This window comes from Panthera leo, assembly GCF_018350215.1.
Source record: "Panthera leo isolate Ple1 chromosome Y unlocalized genomic scaffold, P.leo_Ple1_pat1.1 chrY_random_Un_scaffold_88, whole genome shotgun sequence".
Taxonomy (NCBI): Eukaryota; Metazoa; Chordata; class Mammalia; order Carnivora; family Felidae; genus Panthera; species Panthera leo.
This window is the reverse complement of record NW_024962242.1, coordinates 131,223-151,324: the sequence shown is the minus strand read 5'-3', so window position 1 is coordinate 151,324 and position 20,102 is coordinate 131,223. Positions and strand designations below refer to the sequence as shown.

The following is a 20,102-nucleotide window of genomic DNA, read 5'->3' as shown; positions in this document are numbered from 1 at the left end:
TTGTCAATGGCCTATTTTGCCCTTCATAAACACGCATGTTCAGTGTGCCAAGACCTGTTGGGGTCCCAATGTAGGCGGATCTCAGTGAGCACTGAGATCTGTACTAATTGGAGTACAGCCCCAGGTAACACATTTTAAAATACGCAAATATATGCAGTTCTGTAGGACCAGAAGCAGAAGCTTCCATCTGGCTGTTTCCCAGAGCAGATGTGTAGCTCTTGCCTTTCCTGACGTGGCAATCCCCAACAACTCTGATTGCTGCCATCTTTGCATCTGGACCGTGTGTAGGCCATTCAGAGACGCTCTAGGCCATTCCTGCTTCTCCACAATTTTCAGAAGGTGCCAGGTTGCTAAGTGGGGTATACTTGTGCCACTTGGAGCGGTAGTAAGTACAACTGTTCCAGCTCTATACTTAGAGTCAGTTATTCAGAAAAGAGTAACGTGTATGCTACAGAGCAGATGCTTTCAAACAGATGTGAATGGACAAAATTCATCACTGGTAATTCACATAGACACCTCACAACCCACGAGAATTGCCGCATTTACCTTGGAACCAACACTTCTAAAACATTCCTGCCACGATTCTTCAAAATGTCCTATCCCATTCTTCACTTTTTTTTAACTTTTTTTTTTTTTTAACATGTATGTATTAGTGAGAAACAGACAGAGACAGAGACAGAGCACGAGCATGGGAGGGACAGAGGGAGGGGGAGACATAGAACCCGAGGCAGACTCCAGGCTCTGAGCTGTCAGCACAGAGCCCGACGCGGGGCTCGAACCCACGGACCGTGAGATCATGACCTGAGCTGAAGTCAGACGCCCAACCGACTGAGCCACCCAGGTGCACCGCCGCCCCCCCCGCCCCCCCCTGCATTCTTCACTTTTAAACTGATGGCAGGGTTTCCTTGTTGAGAATGTTTCCATATACCCAAGGTGAATGCTACTTGAAATAACATGGGCCACAGACCAGAACAAACTCTTTATACAAGTCAGTTTCTTTGGAAGATGCAATAAAAATAGAAAATTAAAAAAATAACAATAAAAATAAAAATACAGTGCCTGGCATATAGTGGATGCTAAGGAAATATTTTCCTGAGAAATAGTACTGTTTTACTACACTACTTCACAACACTCAGCTTCAGTCAAATGGTTAAACACTTTTGAATCTAACCGTGTTTCAGGTTCTACAATTGCTTAATCTACATATAGAAAATCATATCCTCACAACTGTCAGGCATCTAAACGTATGAGGGAAATGCTGACCTAGGAATGCCAGAGCTGACTGAGTTTTAGGAAAGCTATTCCACATCCCAGAGACTAGTAAAATGCTGTATCTAAGCATACCATAAAATGAGGCCATACAATCAACCTAAGTCTCAAGGAATTAGATTCTTACCCTCAATTTTGTAATGAAAAACAACTTTACATTTAAAACCATATCAAAATCACATCTCATAAGCTTATCAGGCACATGCACCTTTCGTTATATTTTATACGGGCTTTGCACCCTTAATACTCACAAGATCAGCATATGTCTTACAGAGAGCTGCCAGCTTCTCCTCTGGAGTTGAAAGAGTGTTTAAGGCTTGCATCAATAGTAACACTTCTTTTCCTGATGGTCCAAAAGGAATGGAGGAAAAAAAAGTACCAGAAGGATAAAATTAATCCAATCTGTCAATTCTACATAAAAATTATGTTCAGCTATCCAGATTATGATTTAAGGGGACATTAGATACAGGCTCACCAGGAAATCAGTGAAACTATTTTCAAATTCTTGATTAGAAGGGGTCAGCCTCCTCCCTGCCCCACATCGCTTCACTTAATAACTAACACTACTAGTGGTCAGCTATTTGGCACTGACACTGTAAGAACACCACTGAATGAAAGTGTAAGTACTCTAACTTAGCCACTGGTTCCAAATTAAGACATTCTACAAAGGGTCGGAATGTCTTCAAAAGCTTTCTGCTAGCCAACTACAAGTATTCAAGGAAGTTTAAGACTACCTAAAGCGCACATAATCCACAGGGACACACACCTTTTCCAGTGACCAATGTGACTTAATGACTGTTTCCTGGTGATTTACCAAGGATACTCTGGGTGCTAATCAAGATTAGGGCCAAGAAAAAGAAGTGAAAAAAAAAAAAAAATAGCTCTTTCCTTGGGGAGTTTTACAAGGATACTTTAATAACTGTGCCAGGGATGGGGCGCCTGGGTGGCTCAGTCGGTTGAGCGTCTGACTTCGGCTCAGGTCATGATCTCGCGGTCCGTGAGTTCGAGCCCCGCGTCGGGCTCTGTGCTGACAGCTCAGAGCCTGGAGCCTGCTTGGGATTCTGTGTCTCCCTCTCTCTCTGCCCCTCCCCTGCTCATGCTCTGTCTCTCTCTCTCTCTCTCTGTCAAAAATAAATAAACGTTAAAAAAAAATTTTTTTTTTAACAGAGAAGAATAACTGTGCCAGGGAGAAGCGGTAGCTGAGGTAAGTGGGGGCAAGCAAAGGGTGCTTCAAACTAAGTGATACGCCTCATCCTGTACCCTGCGGGTAGGTACCTTTTTATTTTCTGAATTGTTCCCTCTTGTATGTAGGACGTTTCATTTTAAAAATCTGAAGACAACTTTGATAGTTGTCTTAAATTTAATAACTTAAATTAAGTTAAATAACTTTAATATTTTACAAACAACTATGCATGGGAAAGAGGAGGAGGAACAGGCTGACTTCAAAAAATACTCTGCTATGACAGCACACACAATTTCCGCAGTGAAACCATTTCTCAGTCTGTTCAAGGACAAATACAGAGGGAATACAATTACCGAATGTGTAAGAAGTAACCGTCCATGTAAACTCTAATTGTATGAAGGTTTTAAACTGTAACCATCTAAAACTATTTAACAATTTTAACCTGAAGCTATAATTTACACACATTGGTGGAGTGATGGGTTCTGAAGACAGCTGTCTTGTTGGCGAGGAATTTTAAATCCTTCTCATATTCCTGTAATGTTAAAGTCCTACAGGGTGCTCAAAAGCGGATTTTTAAAAATTCCAAGTTATAGGCAGGTACAGAACTCATGCAAATCAAACCACGTAAACGTTACGTACAGTAGGAATTTTAAAAATTGAGAAGCAACCCGTAAGGCCAAGTAGGCGTTTTAGATTTTATTCCTCAAATGTAACATACCACATTCTAAGCCCTAACCTGTCAAACTAACAGAGCAGGAGGGAGAAAGCACACCCTGAAAAGCATTCTTGTGAGCCTGCCTTCTAAGCCACAGAAAACATATACCGTTTCCAAATTTTAGTGAAGAGTCTTTTAGATAAACTGAGCACATACAGAGGTCTCGCAGTAATTACTGGTCAGATTTCCACTCCACTCCACTCCATTCATTTAAAGGGTTAAATATGGGGCAAAACAACAGCACTGCTGCCCAAAGGCCACAAACTTTTTCCCCCAAAAAACAATTCTTGATTATTTGCAGAGAAATAATGTGATTCCTATGACCAGGCTTCCTACCTCGTCATATTCTCATCCTGATTGTAACTGCCAACCTGTTCCAAGAACACAGAGGTGTGTTTTCACCTAACCACATCTTAAGACAGACTTAAAACAGACTATGTTCTGTCATTACCTGTGCTGCAGAAAGGCTAGGTAAAATGAGTAGCGTGTGAAAATGTCCAAGCACTGAGCAGAAATTATTACCTAAGGTTTTTCCTTTGTTCCTGTTGCACTGTGCATCTTGCTGATCATCAGAAGGATCTCTTCCACCATCTGGCCCAGGAGGCTCCATTCTTGACTCTTGCGTGCAGTACACTGGGTTCACCAAATTCCTGTTCTTTCTTATAAAGTTACTGTCTTCATCCTCTTGCAAGGAATGCCTGCTACTTGCGCCAGCACAATTTGAGTCTTGGTGCTGAAGAGTATCGTTCGACTGAGAGTCACACAACCTATCTGCTTTTACGCCTAGCCTGCAAATTCTAGATTCATCCATCGTGCCACTCACAAGCTAGAAAGAATGAAGAGGGGGAAAAAGAAATTTTAAAAAGGGCCATGGAAGGGGCTAAATCAATTGTAGTGAAGGAAGGGGAACTATGCAGTGCATAAGAATACAGTTTTCCATCCTACATTGCTCATGTCTAAACATACTGTGTACTTTTCGTATGTGGTACAATCAGTGGGCCCATCATCATTTCACAGTTTTTTTCCCCCCTCCTTTCACAGTTGTTTGCAAAATAGCAATGCCAGTTAGAATCAAAGGAGGCAAAGAGTTGGGAAGGACTACCATAATGGTAGAATAGAAAACCCCGAGGCTCTGTCCCTCCAGCAAGTAACATGCTGGCAGAATCCACCAGAATCAACTTCTGCAGAACTCTGGGACCTTCTCAAAACTTACAACACAAACACAAAATAAAACTTATAACCCAAACGGAAGGCTGAGCGAATGAAAAAGCAGCTGTCTTGCAGCAGGAGAGAGCACTGTGGGATTTTAAACTTCCCACCAACCATTCCCTATACCCTACGTCAACAGTGACCATGGAGGCGGCAGCCCACACTCTTAGTGCCAGAGGGAACAACGCAGACATTATTTTCAAAGGATCGTGGTCCCAGTCAACCCTTTCTGGCAGGTCTCTGAGAACCGTGTACGTAGGTTTGCCTCTGTTTTACTTTGGGGAGAGCTGTCCCAAGACTGAGGTAGCTTCCCAGGATGCTCTGGATACAAACATCCCAGCCACAAGTATTGACTTCAGCGGCTGGGTGTATGGAACAACAATCAGGAAAAAGGAAGCGAGAGAGAGAGAAAAGCTAGAGGAGAGAGAAACTGGGAAATGAGATGATGATACAGGCTTTTCAAAAGTTCTGGCATCCGCCTGGCCTTCATGTAGAAGTGAGAGCTAACGTGTGAAAGCAAAGTTATCAACAGCCTGCCTACGCCGTTCAAAAGCAAGTGGAAACATGTCTTGTGTACTGATGTGGGGCCACCCTCTCCCTCTTCACGTCCTCTGATTTCTTCCTGTGTACCCTGACTTTAGCCACCTTAAGGAGGAGGATGGCTAGGGTCGGGAGTAAGGATTCCCCATCCCCCAACGGAAGCCAAAGGCCATACGCATGCATCCCAGCATGCTGGTGTACCGTGGACAACAGAGGGACTCAAACTTTTATGTCTCTGTTTGGAAACAGCTACTGAAGTCACTGCCCCCATCTGAGTCTGTTCCACCGATGGCATTTGGGGCACACTTCACAGATCAAGGAAGTGAGACAATCAGCCATGGGCTTATTCAATGTACTGTTACTGCGCTGCCCTAATCTGAATGTATGCTTCAGATTACTCTACAAATACATGTATACATCGGATATAAAGCGTAATATGCTGCCAGTGGGGATTCTGTCATTTGGGAAACCCACAAATAAGTGCTTTTGGCGTCCACAAATCCTAATGACTCCTTTATGTTACAAGTCTCTGTGATAAGGCAAGCAATGGGCAAGCCTACCTCACATACCCGGTGCATCCTTTTGAAAAGCACCAATTATCTTGTCCCTGGGCTCCTGCAAACGCTGAAGACTTATTCCAAGATGCTCTCCTGACTCTCTGGCCTGATATTCTCCTTTCGGGGTGGGTGAACTCAGTTTTTAAGACTAACAATGTAGGAAAAGCCCAACAGGTTTCATGTAACAAACTGAAATGGCCGACTCGAGGACTTAGTCAGCCAAGTCCCACCTCTACTTTACACAAAGAAGTGTTTGCTGTCATTCTGGAGGTCTGTTGCCTGAAGCAAAGCCACTGGCCCAGTGGGATTCAGAGGGGCTCTCCAAATTCCGGTTTCCTCTCCAAATCTCCAGTTTACCCGGTGACCTGGTTACAATGAAGCCGAATGGCCGCAGCTGGCTGTGCTCGCTGTTTTGCCTCAGCACAAATTATGAAGAACCAAGAATGGACATGGCTGCTGCGTTAGGCGGAGTGAATTCAAGGTAACTCCTGCTGCTCTGCTGCTCTGGCCTATACCTTATCTCTCCCCGGTAAGACTTGTTACGGCTCACTACTTGGTCTTCAACTTAGAAAAAAAAGACAGACTGGTAGATTAAGGACCTCCTCTTTAGCACCACGAAATGGGGAAATCAATCAAACCCACTAAATGAATCATCTGGGTTATTCACGTAGATGCCCATGGTGAGAGTGAAAGCAAGCTGCGGATCAAGCCTGCACCACCCGGACTGCCGCCTTTGCTACAGGCTGAATTACGCTCACCGACTGCACGGATCATGGCAACATGTACACCACCATCGTAGACTGGGCACAAAGTAAAACATTCTGTTTCTGATGCAGACGTTACCATTGTATGCTAGGCTTGTGACACAGGCTGAGAGTTGACCCAGTTGTCTCCAGATTGGGAAGGCCACAGCACACAGGGCACTGAGTGTACCTCCTGCTGGAAGTTTGAGTACCGCTGACCTTTGAACTATTGCCAGGGCTACTGGTCTCGGGTACCCCACGGCTACCTCCTTTTCAGGTTGTGGGGTTGCCACTCCACTCTGATCAGCTGACTCTCACCACAGCAACGAAGCCCTTGCCCTAATCGATCCTGTGATCACCTCCTACAGATGACCTGTGATCTGACAGTGGCACACCTCTTATCAAAGACCCACTAAGAATGCAGCGACAGTCCAGGTACCCCTTGTACCACCCACGTTCCCCCATCATCCATAGGCACGTAGTATTACTGGGAGTTAGGACTGCCCCTCAAAAGCCATCTCAACAAGACTCCCAACAGGTGCCAGGGTAGCTCAGTCAGTTAAGCCTCCAACTTCCTGGTCTCAGCGCAGGTCTTCTTCATCTCAGGGTCATGAGTGCAAGCCCCACAATGGGCTCCATGCTGGGTTCCTAATATTACCTCCCCACCTTGTCCTTATCTACACACCTTGGAAATGCGAGTTGGGCCAGTGAATGCAGCTGCCCCCAGAAAGGGATCATCCCCTCTGTCTCCTCCCGGGTAATCATCATCGGGGCCAATGCGGCAGAAGAAATTCAAAGAATCCTGACCATAGCATTCTTAGGCTGATGCTTGCCTCATTCCCCCGACAGTAAAACCGAGTCACCCAGGGGGAACACCCTCCAGGTACCAAATGGGGCCTAGAGGACTCAAACGTTGCATCAGCTACCTGGAGTCTCTTGTGGGACTGACATGGTCCTAGATCACAAGGATGATGGCGTACATTGTTGAGTACAATGCCCAAGGGATATCCCTAGGGTGATAGTCCACACCGGTCAAAGAGGAGAGAATGCATCTCTGTGCCGTTTATACAACTTACCTCAGCCCTGAAGTACCTAACCTTTCTGGACAAAAGGACTGCCACAAGTAGGGGATGACCGGACAAAAGGTAAAGATGTATCTCCTGGAAATACCGGAGATATTTTTGCGGCAGTTACCAAAATGTACGCACTGAGGCAGGAACGGGTTAGGCGAAGGGGTGCTGGGGGTGGGGGGGAAGGAAGAGCTCCTTGGACTGGACACACTGCTGAATGTGCCTTCCAGCCAGACAGCTCATGACAATTTGACTGCAATTTAAATGGATGTAGCTAGCAGGGGATGTCCCCGAACCTGCACCTCCCAAATAAAATACATGTGTACCTCACTGAGTGTCTGCCCTGCCTTCATTCCTCTTAGGCATCACCAGCTCATTCCAGGGGCAGAAAAATGCCACCCTCCCGATGTCATGGACAGAAGGACAAACTGCATGGACTGGCCTCAGGCAGGCCATTCAAAAAGGGGATATAATTCAATTACTTACCTGCAAACTCTAAGACTCACCGGCTCTCTAGGGAGTTATGCTGTCAAGCACTCTGAACTTGTGCCACTTGGGGACACTGATTGAAGTCCTCCCTGGGAAGCTCCAAAATCATAAACAACACTTTCTTTCCAAAGGTACCATGTGTGCCTCGTCTTTCATGGAAGTTGTGCACTAATTTGTGTCCCTCAAGCGTCGTCTATCTTAGCGGTGGTCATAATGGATCACCAAGTGTTTAAGTCATAACAGATCATCAAGTGTTGAAGTGTTTAAATACCACTAGTACTCATGTAGCCCTCAGACAACTGTGAAGTGCTCTCCAAAATGACGCTAGCTTTGGTTCCTTGCAGGAACCCACCCGAGAACAACTAACTCCACACGTAGGTGGGTTTATGCCCACAGCGCAGGTAGTTTTATCCCCACAATGGAAGTCATTCACGAACCAAAGGCAGTCTGAAATCTGTCCACAAATTTAGTTGAAATGATCAACGAATGGCTTCAAGGGAGTCTCAACTCCCTGGCCAGAGTTATTAATGATGACAAAATTGCCCTAGACCTCTTTCTTGCGGACCACTTGTGAGTGTATCTTGCCATGCCTCAGGCCAGTGGAAAGGTCAACACCGGGCCCCACGGAAGAAAGCCATCTGGCTTTCTGACGGTCTGTGAGACTTCCTCAGCCAGTTACAGCAGGGCAGGGTCGAAGTTAATCCTGCCACTTGGGCTCTTCCTCATGCTTGGAGTCCTGTTGATAGTATCCTATGAGACAGACTGGAAAAATCTGGTCCTGGGCTATGCTGGTCAGACTGAACAAGTGTGGCCAATGGGCACCCAACAGAAGATTCACCAGAGCCTATGACAGTGTTTCTGCCTCTCTTGTGGGCAGAGACACGACACACCTCCTGTCTTTGTTTCAGACTATCTTTTCAAGGATGCCCTGGGGAAAAAAATAAGAATGGCATTGACTTCTAAAGCAATGGGCAGATTTGCTTACTGCCTATGTTTCCAGTTGCTGCTGTAACAAAGGGCCACAAACTCAGTGGCTCATTTATTATCTTATATCCCTTCTTGAGGCTCTGTGGGAGAATCCATTCCCTTGTCTTTTCTGGGGGCTACCTGTGTTCTTTGGCTCGTGGACCTTTTTTGCATGTTCAAAGCCAGTAATAGCAAGTTAAGCCTCATACATAATGCCTCCTCCCGCCCCCCTCCCCCCACCCCCCCCACCCCCCCACCCCCGCCACCTCACCACCGACTCCTCTCCCCGTCTTTCCTTTGCAAGGATCCTAGCAGTTTCACTGGGCCCATCCGAAGACTCCCTCAATATCCTAATCTATGCCGCCGCATCTTTGCCAAGTCCCTTTGGACAATGAGGTCATTCATGAGTCCTGCTGAAGACATGGGCGTCCTTGAGCAGGCACTGTTCCTCCCACCACACTGCCCATTATTAACGAGTCAGATCCCCTAAACCTAGCATTACTCTTCTGAAATGCAAACATCATCTGCTTCTCTTTACACCACCAGGCTCAGGAGACAGGTGCGTGCATGCGGGCCCTCAGGTAAATGCAATTGTAAAAAACTCTTCTTTTGTCTCGAGGTTTCTCCCCGTATTCATAAAATACTGCCAAGTTATCAGTTTGCAAGTAAAGTAAAATCTCTGGCCCTCCACAGTTTCTAGTTACCATGATTTTTCAGGTTTGGGTATCTGCCCGATATTTTCTAGAAAATGAATGAAATAAGCCCGTCAGGATAAACAACAGAATTTGTCGCAATGGGAAGACTTCAAACTTTCAAACGCAAATCAGAATTTTGGATAATTTCAGTCGGTCACCATGACTCCAGCAGCTTCCCAGTACATAATGGCTTTTCTGCTGAGAGGGATAATGATATCAGCAAGTATGATTGCCTAATATTGGATAACAACATTTGGAAGAAGAATGTACGTCAGTGACCACATGACAATGCATTACGAGATGACTGAAAGGTATAGGATCCATCTGAACCATGAAATACAGCATTGGGTTTTCACAGGACCCATTAAAATTTTTTGGTAGCACTGTAGACTCCAAACTGGAGTCCTTGGTGCTTTTTAAGGAGTTTTAAAAATAAAATTAAGTAATATTTAGATAACTCCTTAGGCCGAAGAAATTAAGAACTGCCGCCCTCAGGTGTAAATAAGGACACACACAAGAAGATGGCAGAAATAAAAACATAATCTAAGAAGAATTTGTACCTTACAAATGATCTGGCAAATCCAATTTTAGGGAAAATGCCCTGGCACTACGTGGGACAACAGGACCAACCACTTCCTTCTTGGTCAACTGTAACTTGTAAGTAAGTTATATTTATTTTTTTAAGTGACTGGCATTACCAAGCCAGGATAATCCAAATAGGAGGTGAGGAAAAGTGAATCCTAAGCATTTCCCCTTGCTCTTCACTGCTCTGATTAAACCATCTGGAACAGTGGTATAATCCCTCATTCAATACTCAGAAATCCTTTCCAGGCAGGTATAATGAACAGTCTCGGTGATGAGCAATTTTAAGAAGTCTGTCCGTGTACAAGAACCAAAGATATGGACAAATAAAAATGCATTATCATTATGACCTATCACATCCTGAAGAGTAAGTTCTCCTGAAAGTGGTAATTGAGCTCTGGTAGGCAATAATACATGGACAAAATAACTTCGTAGGAGTTACTACAAATACTTCCTGCTGGCAGGCAAAGCATCTGGGAGAAGAAATATAAGTGCTAAATATAGGGATGAAGAAATCTAATTTTCTGCAGCACTGAAGAAGCCAAAATTGACCAAAATAGTTTGGCAAACGGTCTGTTATGAAAAGGGTCGTACAGAGTTTCTAGTTTTATAATCTCCATGCTAGTAGTATACATACTAGTAGATTCCTTATAGACGAATTCTAAAATGACAGTATATATTAGACTAAGTACTTTGCCTTTTAAAACAATCACAGAGGGTTATATATTTCAGATCTCATACCTGTGGCTGTTTTGTCTATAAAACTACGATGAGCTAAAAACCACTTCTAGCTCTAACTATATATAATTCAATGACTATTTGTACTCTGAGAGATACAGGTACAAATCTACATTGATATCGGCAGCCAAATAATCAGGAATCCAAAGATTTTAACGTCCACTGAAATATGCTTGGACCTGACCTATTTTGCAGAGTGGCAGGGGTTGAGTCACACAACTAGCATCTTTAAAGCCAGAGAGTCCTAAAATATAAGATGGTCCTCTACTCTTATGGGTTAGCCAAGTGCATCATCTGTGTCCCAATTTTCTGAAGCCACCTTTCTCCAGCTCCATGTGGACCAATCATCATGCCATTTTGAAACATCAATGCTTTTTTTATTTGTCCTACTGTCCCAGACCACTTTAGCATTTGTTAACACACAATTGTGGACTTTCTTCAACAGAACTTACAATGAATGGGTCTCTCTACTTCACACTTCAAACAATGGTCAACCTGTAATTTACCTAAGTTACACTTTGAGGTGCTTTTTCCGAGAATTCCAGTGCACCCATACCTCCAAATCTGTATCTAACGTCCAGGTGGGGCTCAGATGAGTGAAACCACAGGTATGAAGCCTAGACGGTTCACAATCCACCTGGTCTCTAGATCTCACGAGATTTCTGACACTTCCTAATCACATCCCACCCTTAATTAAATTTATTTTCATTTAGTAAAACTATTACTCATTTACTTGCCACCAACATTTGCTCACACTCAGCAAGAAGGCTTTGCCCTTTGTACCCTTAACAACTGAGGACTGTGCTAATAAGAGAGAGCATGAGACATATGGAACAGATAATGGTCTTAGAGCCAAAAGAGCCCGATATTTTAACATAGCACTTACCACATCCTGTGCAGCCATGGTGAGAGCTAAACACTTGTTACCTCATCTGTAAACTGGATGGACAGTACCTACCTTATAGAGTTGTGAGAAAATTTGCTATGATGAATATAAACTGCTGGCCCACTGCGGAACTACTGTAATAATTTGTGAATGAGGAATTCTGTAAGATGCATGCTATGTTAGCTTCTTATTACTGTTGTTAACAAGTTACTATCAACCTAATGCATTAAAAATTCACATTTATCATCTTACAGTTATGAAGATCAGAAGCTCTCAGGCCTCCTTCTCGAGGCTCTCAAGGAGATTGTTTTCACACCTTTTCCAAGTTCTAGAGACCACTCCTTTCTCCACCTTCAAAGTCTGCAGCAGATTCTTCAGATCTCTCTCTGATACCTGCCCACATCTCCTTCTCTGAGTCTCACACTCCTGTTTTCCTATTATAAGGATGCTTGTGTTTACACCGAGCCCACCTACCCAAATAATCCAGAACAATCTCCCCATCTCAGCACACTACTTAATCATAAGTGGGGAGTTCCTTCTGCAGGATAATATACCCACAGGTTTCAGAAATTTTTTTCTCTTACCACATGTTAACACAACAACATTTCTTAAAGAAGAAATGATGTTCTATGGCATAAATTCTAGAAGCTCTTATTCCCCACCACACCAGTCTACCTTACAGAAGTAGAAAAAATGTCATCATAACAAGTAAATATTGCTTACAGCAGGTTAAGCGGTGGAAAGTGGGAAGACGGGAGGGGCATTCTGGAAACAGAATTAAAATCAATTCCCAAGACCATAAACATTAACAAAAGTATTGTGGTAGCACAGGGAGACCACATTGGTTATCTGGTAAATCTTTTCCATCAAAGAGCAGAATTTACACGGTCGTAACTACCAACATAAATTCAACTAGGACATGGATAAAACCACAAAAGTATAATCTCTGGGTCTGAATGGATACTAAAGGTCACCTAGTATCTGTATCTACTCTCTTTAATGCTGCTGAATACCAACGTTAAATTGGTATATGCTTTAGATGTTTTAAATACAGTCACACCCATTTGATTATCTGAAAGGTACTTATAATCATATTGGGACCATGGGGAAAAGGAGAGGTAAGAAGAAAAAGGAGGAAAAGGAATTTATTTGGGACATTACTTTAAACTCTACTTTACATAAACAACAAGCGTCCCTGAAGCAAGGTCTGTCATTTGCACTGTCAATTATACAATTATGTATCAATTCTAGATAGTCTACAGATAACTCTAGACAATCACAATTGTATGCTAACTATAGATAATTCATTAGGAGCTATTTCACCTAACCAAGTTAAAAAAAAAAAAAATTAACTAAGTGTGTTATCTGGATACCACCACCTTACAAAATTAAGCTTATGCAAGAGGGAGGGACATGACTGAAAATAATGAGGCAGGTTTTCCATAAAACCATTCCTACACTAAGGCAATGATTAAGCTCCCCAAAACTGTCCAAATTCCCTTTTTTTTTTTTTTTTCCTTAGAAGTCTGGAATATAATCAACACACCCACCAGGGGAGGGCTAAATGAAGAAAGCAGCTACTGCACATCTGTAAGAGGACAGAGTGACTTTATAATTACCTGCCTAACATACACTAACCACAGCTTGAAAGCGGCTAGCATTCCTGGTGTCGTCTGCCGGTGGCAGAGTGGCTAATAGAAACCTTGTTCTTAAGAGCACTGATGATGGGTTTTGACCCATACAGTGGCTCCAAAGGAGCCTTTATTCTGCTACTCTCAAAACGAACTCCCTTGGGCTGGTATAGCCTCCGAGTGCCAAAGCTGTAGTAACAGCCACAGCCACCATTCTGGGCTAAGAATAACAGGTAAGGCAAACAACCTAAAAATGAGAAGGTTGGAGAAGAAAGATAGACGGAACAGAGCTTTGAAAAGCCTCCAGGTATACCAGAGAATCCAGAAGCCCAGACATATGTAAGAGCAGGATATGCTCAGAAAAGACCTTAAAGATCCTAAGGTTTTACATCTTGCTGTGTTCAAGGAGGAAGTATGCGCTAAGGCAAGTTTTAAATGGCCTAGCCAAGCGTTAACGGAGTTCCCTAAATGAAACCCACTTGTAAAGACTGAGTTTGGTTTTTGTTTTTGTCACTCCCAGCTTTCAAGGAAGTATCTTTCATATCATTATCTAAAACAGATGACTTCCAAGACCATACAAAGTATATATTATTTTTGCAAAACAGCTCTCCATAAAGAAACCATAAAAAGTTAACTGAACAAACAACTATAATCTATCACAAGCAGCAAGAACCCTAGCTAGTGGGGGAAAGATTCTGGTATCCACAGTTCAGTACTCACAACTGCGCATTTCTTACTCACTGCCTTCTCTTGACCAAAGTTTAGTCAGCCTTCTTTCCATTCCACACACCCCTAATTTCAGGCTTACCCATGAGTAAGCACTAAAATACAGATTATTCCCCCTATTAAGAAGTCACCCCAAGTAAGAGCTGAGACACACAGCCCATCATGCCACATGCTCACTTTCTTTGCTTGCTCATTTCCCCTGAAAAAGTTTTTACTAATCTTGCTTACCCTCCCAATAAAAGAAAAGCCACTCTCTGACTGAGATACTTTCAGATTTCTACAATCAGAATGTTCTCCATATTGCACCGGTCTCTTTAAATAAGGTGTCTTCTTACCAAATCAGAATTTGCTTTTGTTTGATAGTAACATTCGCCACACTTAGTTGCCAACAAAAAATTATAGTGTGTGCAAAGAAACACGGAACTATGGGCAAATCACAGGAATAAAACAAAGTAAGAGAAAATGTCCCTTAGGAAACCTTGGTGTTGAACTAATTACATGCATGTTTTGAATTACCTGCTGGTGTAAATATGTTACTGAGAACGTTTTAAAAATAATAAAATGTGTGGGGTGCTTGGGTGGCTCAGTCAGTCGAGCGGCCAGCTTCAGCTCAGGTCATGACCTCAGGTCATGGGTTCAAGCCCCGCGTCAGGTTCTGGGCTGACTCCTCGGTGTCTGGAGCCTGCTTCAGATTCTGAGTCTCCTTCTCTCTGCCTCTGCCCTGCTCATGGTCTGTCTGTCTCTCTCTCTCTCTCCCTCTCTCTCTCTCTCTCTCTCTCTCAAAAATAAACATAAAAAAAATAAAATAAAATTTATATGGACAAAGTGCTAAATCGGGAAAACAATGTATGTACAAAATAACAGCATCAGTAAATAAAAGTCAGAAAAAGAACCACAAACAGAAATTCCAGACCCAAAAAGTACAGTAACTGAAATGAAAAACTCATGAAAAAGAGATTCAACAGCAGAGTTTTTAGCAGGCAGTAAAATCAGTACACTGGAAGTCAGGTCAACTGAAATGGTACAGTGTGAGAAACCGTACGAAAAAGTGTGAGAAAGAAGAATGAAAAGAATCAACATGCTTAAGAGACCTGTAGGCATACCAGCACACACATGATGGGAGTTAAAGAGGAAGTGAATACAGAAGAGCAGAAAAAAATATTTGAAGAAAATAACAGCCACTAAGAGACAATAAGAAGTGAAAAAATTTCTCGTATCTGATAAAAACTAGTAATCTACACATACAAGGAGCTCAACAAACTTAAGATACGATAAATTCAAAGTCTGTCCTTCAAAACAAAAGAGGGCATTAAACATCTCCAGACAAACAAAAGCTGGGGGGGTGGTGACAAATGGTAAGTGGAGCAATTGTGTTTGTCGATCATTTCATAATGTATTAATATGCTGAATCAGTATGCTGTATGCCTGAAAATAATATAATATTGTACATCAACCACACTTCAATAAAAGTAAATGAGATAATAAATTCAAAGCAAAAGAGAAGGAGAGAATACTTTATTACCAGACCCACACTACAAAAAATGAAAATGAAGATCAGATTTGAGACATTTGAAAATGAGACAGAAATGAAAGGATAGTACACATCAACTCAAAGCCATACAAAACAATAAACTACTAAAGGTACCTACGTAAGATAAACACAAAAGCCAGTATTACTGTATTTTTGTTCTTAACTTCTTTTTTCCCCTAGGTGATTAAAAGACACACTACAAACAAAAATAAAAATGTTTCATCTATAAAGATGTAATCTAAGACAATACAACAAAGAAGATGGCAAAACTGTATATGAACAGACTTTCAGTATACTACTGAAACAAACTTGGTAGTAAGTCAAATTCATTCGTTATAAACTGAAGGGGCCAATTGTAATACCCAGAAAACAACTATAAAACTAACCAATATACACAAAAAGAAATGAGGAAAAAAAATTCTACACTACAAAAAAACACAAACACAGAAGAAGGCAGTAACAGAAGGAAAAAAGACTCATACCAAACAAAAAATAGCAGAAATAAATAAATAAATAAATAAATAAATAAATAATAAAACGCAGAAATAAATAAATACATACATACATAAATAAATAAATAAATAAATAAATAAATAAATAAATAAATAAATAAATAGTTAGCAGAAGTAAATTCATCCCGGTTAGTAATTACGTTCAATGTAAATGGAGTAAACTCTCTAATTAAGGGGCCAAGTACGACACATGGATTTTAAAAATGAAGAGTCCAACTAACCGTCTTCTACAATAGACTCAGATACAAGGACACAAACAGTATGAAAATGAAAGCATGGGGAAAGGATACTTCATAAAAACAGTAACTAAAGGAAAGGTAGAGGGGCAATGCTAAAATGAGAATCGGCTTTCAGGCAAAAATTGTTACAAAAGGCAAAAGCATCATATTTTGACAAAAATGTCAATCCACAAAAATTAACAATTACAACTTTACATACATCCAACAGAACCCCAAAATATATAAGCACTGATAAACACAACAAGGGAAAAACAGGTAACTGTGTAATAACAGAACCCAATCAAAGCCATCGTCTCAACAGAGGAACAAGGGAGTCACTTGTGTTTTAACTGCCCCAAATTTAAAAAATAACCGAATAATTACACATTATTTCTGCTTCCTGAAAATATAGGGGAAAAAAGAGGAAAAGAGGTTTACCTTGAGAAGTATTTTTTTTCCCAAGTCAGTGAGAAAGTTTAAAAATTAAAGAATGTACCTAAAAGTGACTTCTGCAGATAGCAGATATTCACCCAACTTGAAATGAAAAGAAAGAAAAGAAGAAAAGAAAAGAAAAGAAAAGAAAAGAAAAGAAAAGAAAAGACAAGAAAAGAAAAGAAAAGAAAGAAAAGAAAAGAAAGAAAAAGAAAAGAAAGAAAAGAAATTCAAAATGAATACCTTATCCTGTTAACGTTTCAATCCCAGTTAAATGAGAAATCAAAACTAGAAAAATGCCCAGAAAAGCATAAGCAGAGAACTGTACAGTTGGTAGACAAAAATGAATCCGCTGAGACGCTATCATTTTCAGACTATTCATGTCCAACTATTAACACAAAGGGTCATTACCTTAACCTTTCTAATCTGGTCATTAAAAACACTAATTGAATAAACCCCTGTTCCTAATCCAACCACTTTCTATCCTCATCCGAAGGAGCATAAAGCAGAACTTATGTTACAATTTTAATCAGAGTTCTCCCTGGGGGAAGGATCTCTAAAATCACTGCCACACAAAGTGACAATTTTGAATTTCTAGCTCGAATCTGCGACTTCGCTTTCAGTGCTGCACATACTGGATCTTTCCTGCACATCTTTCTTGTGTGGAGAGTGAGAAGTTGGGGGCGGGGTCGGGTGGACCCTGAGAAGTTAGCAACCCATTGTACTGATACCTGAAAATACCTAACATTGGAAACAGACCCCAAAAAGCTAGTTCTTGACACTTTGCTCAATTATAAACTTGACCTTCTGAAATTCATTAAACATGTTAGAAAAATATTATTTCATGATTTCATACAGGAGTGAATGTTTTAACATGTTCAAGTGATGGGAAAAGAAACGGGATTTCCAAAGCCCTCGTCTGCAATTCTCGGCAACAGGGCTGCGAAAACAGCATACCGAAAACAGCATACCGTTAAGGAGCGCATCCGCAGGCGTCGCGTGACCGTTCCCCGATTCTACAAACCGATCGCAGAACTAGTGGATTCTCCCATTCTTAAGGAGGTCTCCACTTTTTTGTATCCAGGGAGTGAAAACTCCTTGCCGTAAGTAAAATAACGGAAATTTTCTAGAATGTGTCCCACATTGAGACAGCAAAGGCCAGGCAGGGGTAAGCCACTCAAAGCACAGAAAAAAAAGAGAGAAAGGAAGAAAAACGTAAGTTAGAAAGACAAGTTGTTACACGACGATCCTGCCCAATTGTGTCGGACTGAAGTCCTCTGGCATCACCTCGGCATCGCTGCCCCCGCGTGTCGCCAAACGGGCGATGCCAAGAGCCAAGGTTCAGGAACCACGCGCCCATACCAGCTACTTCACAGCAACGGACCAGCCTGTGTGGCGGCGGAAAGGAAAGGCAGAGCAGGAAAAGGAGACGCAGCGTAGCCAGCGCCTCCGCGCCATTACCGAACTACGCAATAGCTCGCTAGTTCCGCCAGGGCGCATCCAGAGCAACTCTGTGCACCCACCAAAGCCCCAGGGCTAGCTACTGACCTCAGTCCCGTCTCCCGACTGTGGTGCCCAGCGCGGGGAGCACTGGGAGCAAGATCACCAGGCTCCAAGGCCCCCGCAGCGACATTCGCACGTGGCTGTCACACCTGGCTCACCCGCACCTGGCCTTCAGATAGGGCTGCGCCCCCTGCCCTTCCTTCTCAGCCAAGCGCCCCCAAGCCCTAGCGGTCTTCCCCACCCCATTTAGTCCTACACACAGGTAAAAACACACACTCGCTCCCACGGTCATCGCCCGGGAGGAAACAAAGCCAAATGTTCGTCTCGTGGCAAAGGTTACCAAACAAGCGCTAACAGCCAACACGTAAAAAACAGTATTCTTCCTCACCTTTTACCTTGTAGTCGGTGGCAAGCCAGGCATTTCCCCCAGTGACCTAACTGAGGATGGTGGGTGCCTCTTTCAGCACTACCAGTTTCACCTGAGTCGCGAAGGATTGACGCAAGCAGCCAAAATGTGCCATTTAACCAGCAGCACGGAAGCTTCCAAAACGTAGCTTTTAGGTTCTGTACCTCGGCAACCAGTCACGCACGAGAGGTATTTCACGTGACCGGAGGAGGTTGTCCTTAGAGGGGAGGAAGTCGGGCAGGATGGGGAATGTTAAAGGCTACGCTGTCGCTCTTTGGGGCCAAAGTTTCAGTAAAGGCCGTGAGGCGTTGCCAAGTCCGGGGTAGAGCCTCCGGATCGAACTGGAACTGGCACTCCGAGCAAGCTGCGTCGCTGTAGCTCCCAAGCCCACAGCGTAATTCGGGGCTCTGAAAAAGTGAGCGTGCCCACTGGGCTGCGCCGGCAGCCTTCTGGGATTTGTAGTTTTCCGAGGAAAAGGTCCTGCTTATGGAAGGTATCCGAAGAACTTAAGAGGTATTCCAGTGTTTGGGAATGTAATAATAGATCAGCGTTGAGTGAAGGCAGCCATACACTTGTGTTTTAGTTGGATTAACCTAAGGTGTCCTCACACTTCTCAAAAAGTGGAAGACTGTTGGCTTTCATGATTTGTCTGCTCTCCAACACTTGCCCAGAGCCTGCCCTGCCAGCAGAACTTTGACTGTCATTTACCAGTTACAGCTTATTGGGAGATAGGGCTCTTGTCTTGTTGAGGGATTGCTGACCAACCCGGGCTTCCAGAACAAAGCTCCGCAAATAGTTGGCCTTTAGTATTTCCTGAATAAATTCTACTGTGTCCATCATCTGTTTCATTGATTACATTTACAATAAACTTGGTTTGCTGAATAGCTTTCCTTTGTTGTTGTTAATATGAAATGTTGCTCTGAGGGTTCCTGATACATTTGATACATGTTTCCATCTCATACAATCAGAGCTCCAAGAATTAAGACTTTTTAAAAAAGGTATAATTCACTACATCAAATTCTCCCATTTTTAAGTATGCAATTGGTAATTTTTATCATATCCATAAAGGTGTGTGATCATTACTATATAAATCCAAAATATTTTTGTCACCTTCACACACGCACACGCACACACACACACACACACGCACGCACACGCACACGCACCATGCTCACTAACAACCACCTCACATTTTCCCTTCACCCTAGCAATTGATTTCTTTTGACTTCAAGATTGTAGTATCCATGAGTTCTTCATTCTTTCTAGGGCTCATTATATTCCTTGGATTTACCACATATTCTCTATCCATTCATCTGTGGATGAATATTTGTATTGTTTTCAATTTTTGTCAATTGTGAATAGGGCTGCCATGGACATTTCTGTACAAATATTTGTGTGACCATCTGTTTTCAGTTCTTTTGGGTGTATACTTAAGAAGGAAATTGCTGGATTATATAGTAGTTATATGTTTAACTTATTAAGGAAGTGACAAAAGTGTTTT

General features: G+C 42.5%; 1 protein-coding gene across 4 annotated transcripts in view; it reads right to left on the bottom strand.

Moving 5' to 3' along the window:
- LOC122212886 (putative gamma-taxilin 2) overlaps positions 1–18,943 on the bottom strand; it is a 60,654-nt gene extending 41,711 nt beyond the window's left edge. Inside the window, exons 1-3 of one of the 4 annotated variants that reach the window (XR_006199345.1) lie at positions 18,584–18,941; positions 3,690–3,993; positions 1,521–1,612 (exon numbers count right to left, since the gene is read on the bottom strand). Coding sequence is in view for 2 of the 4 variants with exons in the window: in XM_042926873.1 (XP_042782807.1) it covers positions 1,521–1,612; positions 3,690–3,978 (381 nt within the window). In the remaining 2 variants the exon portion in view is untranslated. Of the gene's footprint in view, positions 1–1,520; positions 1,613–3,689; positions 3,994–18,583 lie in introns of all 4 variants that reach the window. The other 3 variants (XM_042926873.1, XM_042926872.1, XR_006199346.1) reach the window with 3 other exon arrangements.
- Positions 18,944–20,102: the final 1,159 nt, after the last annotated feature.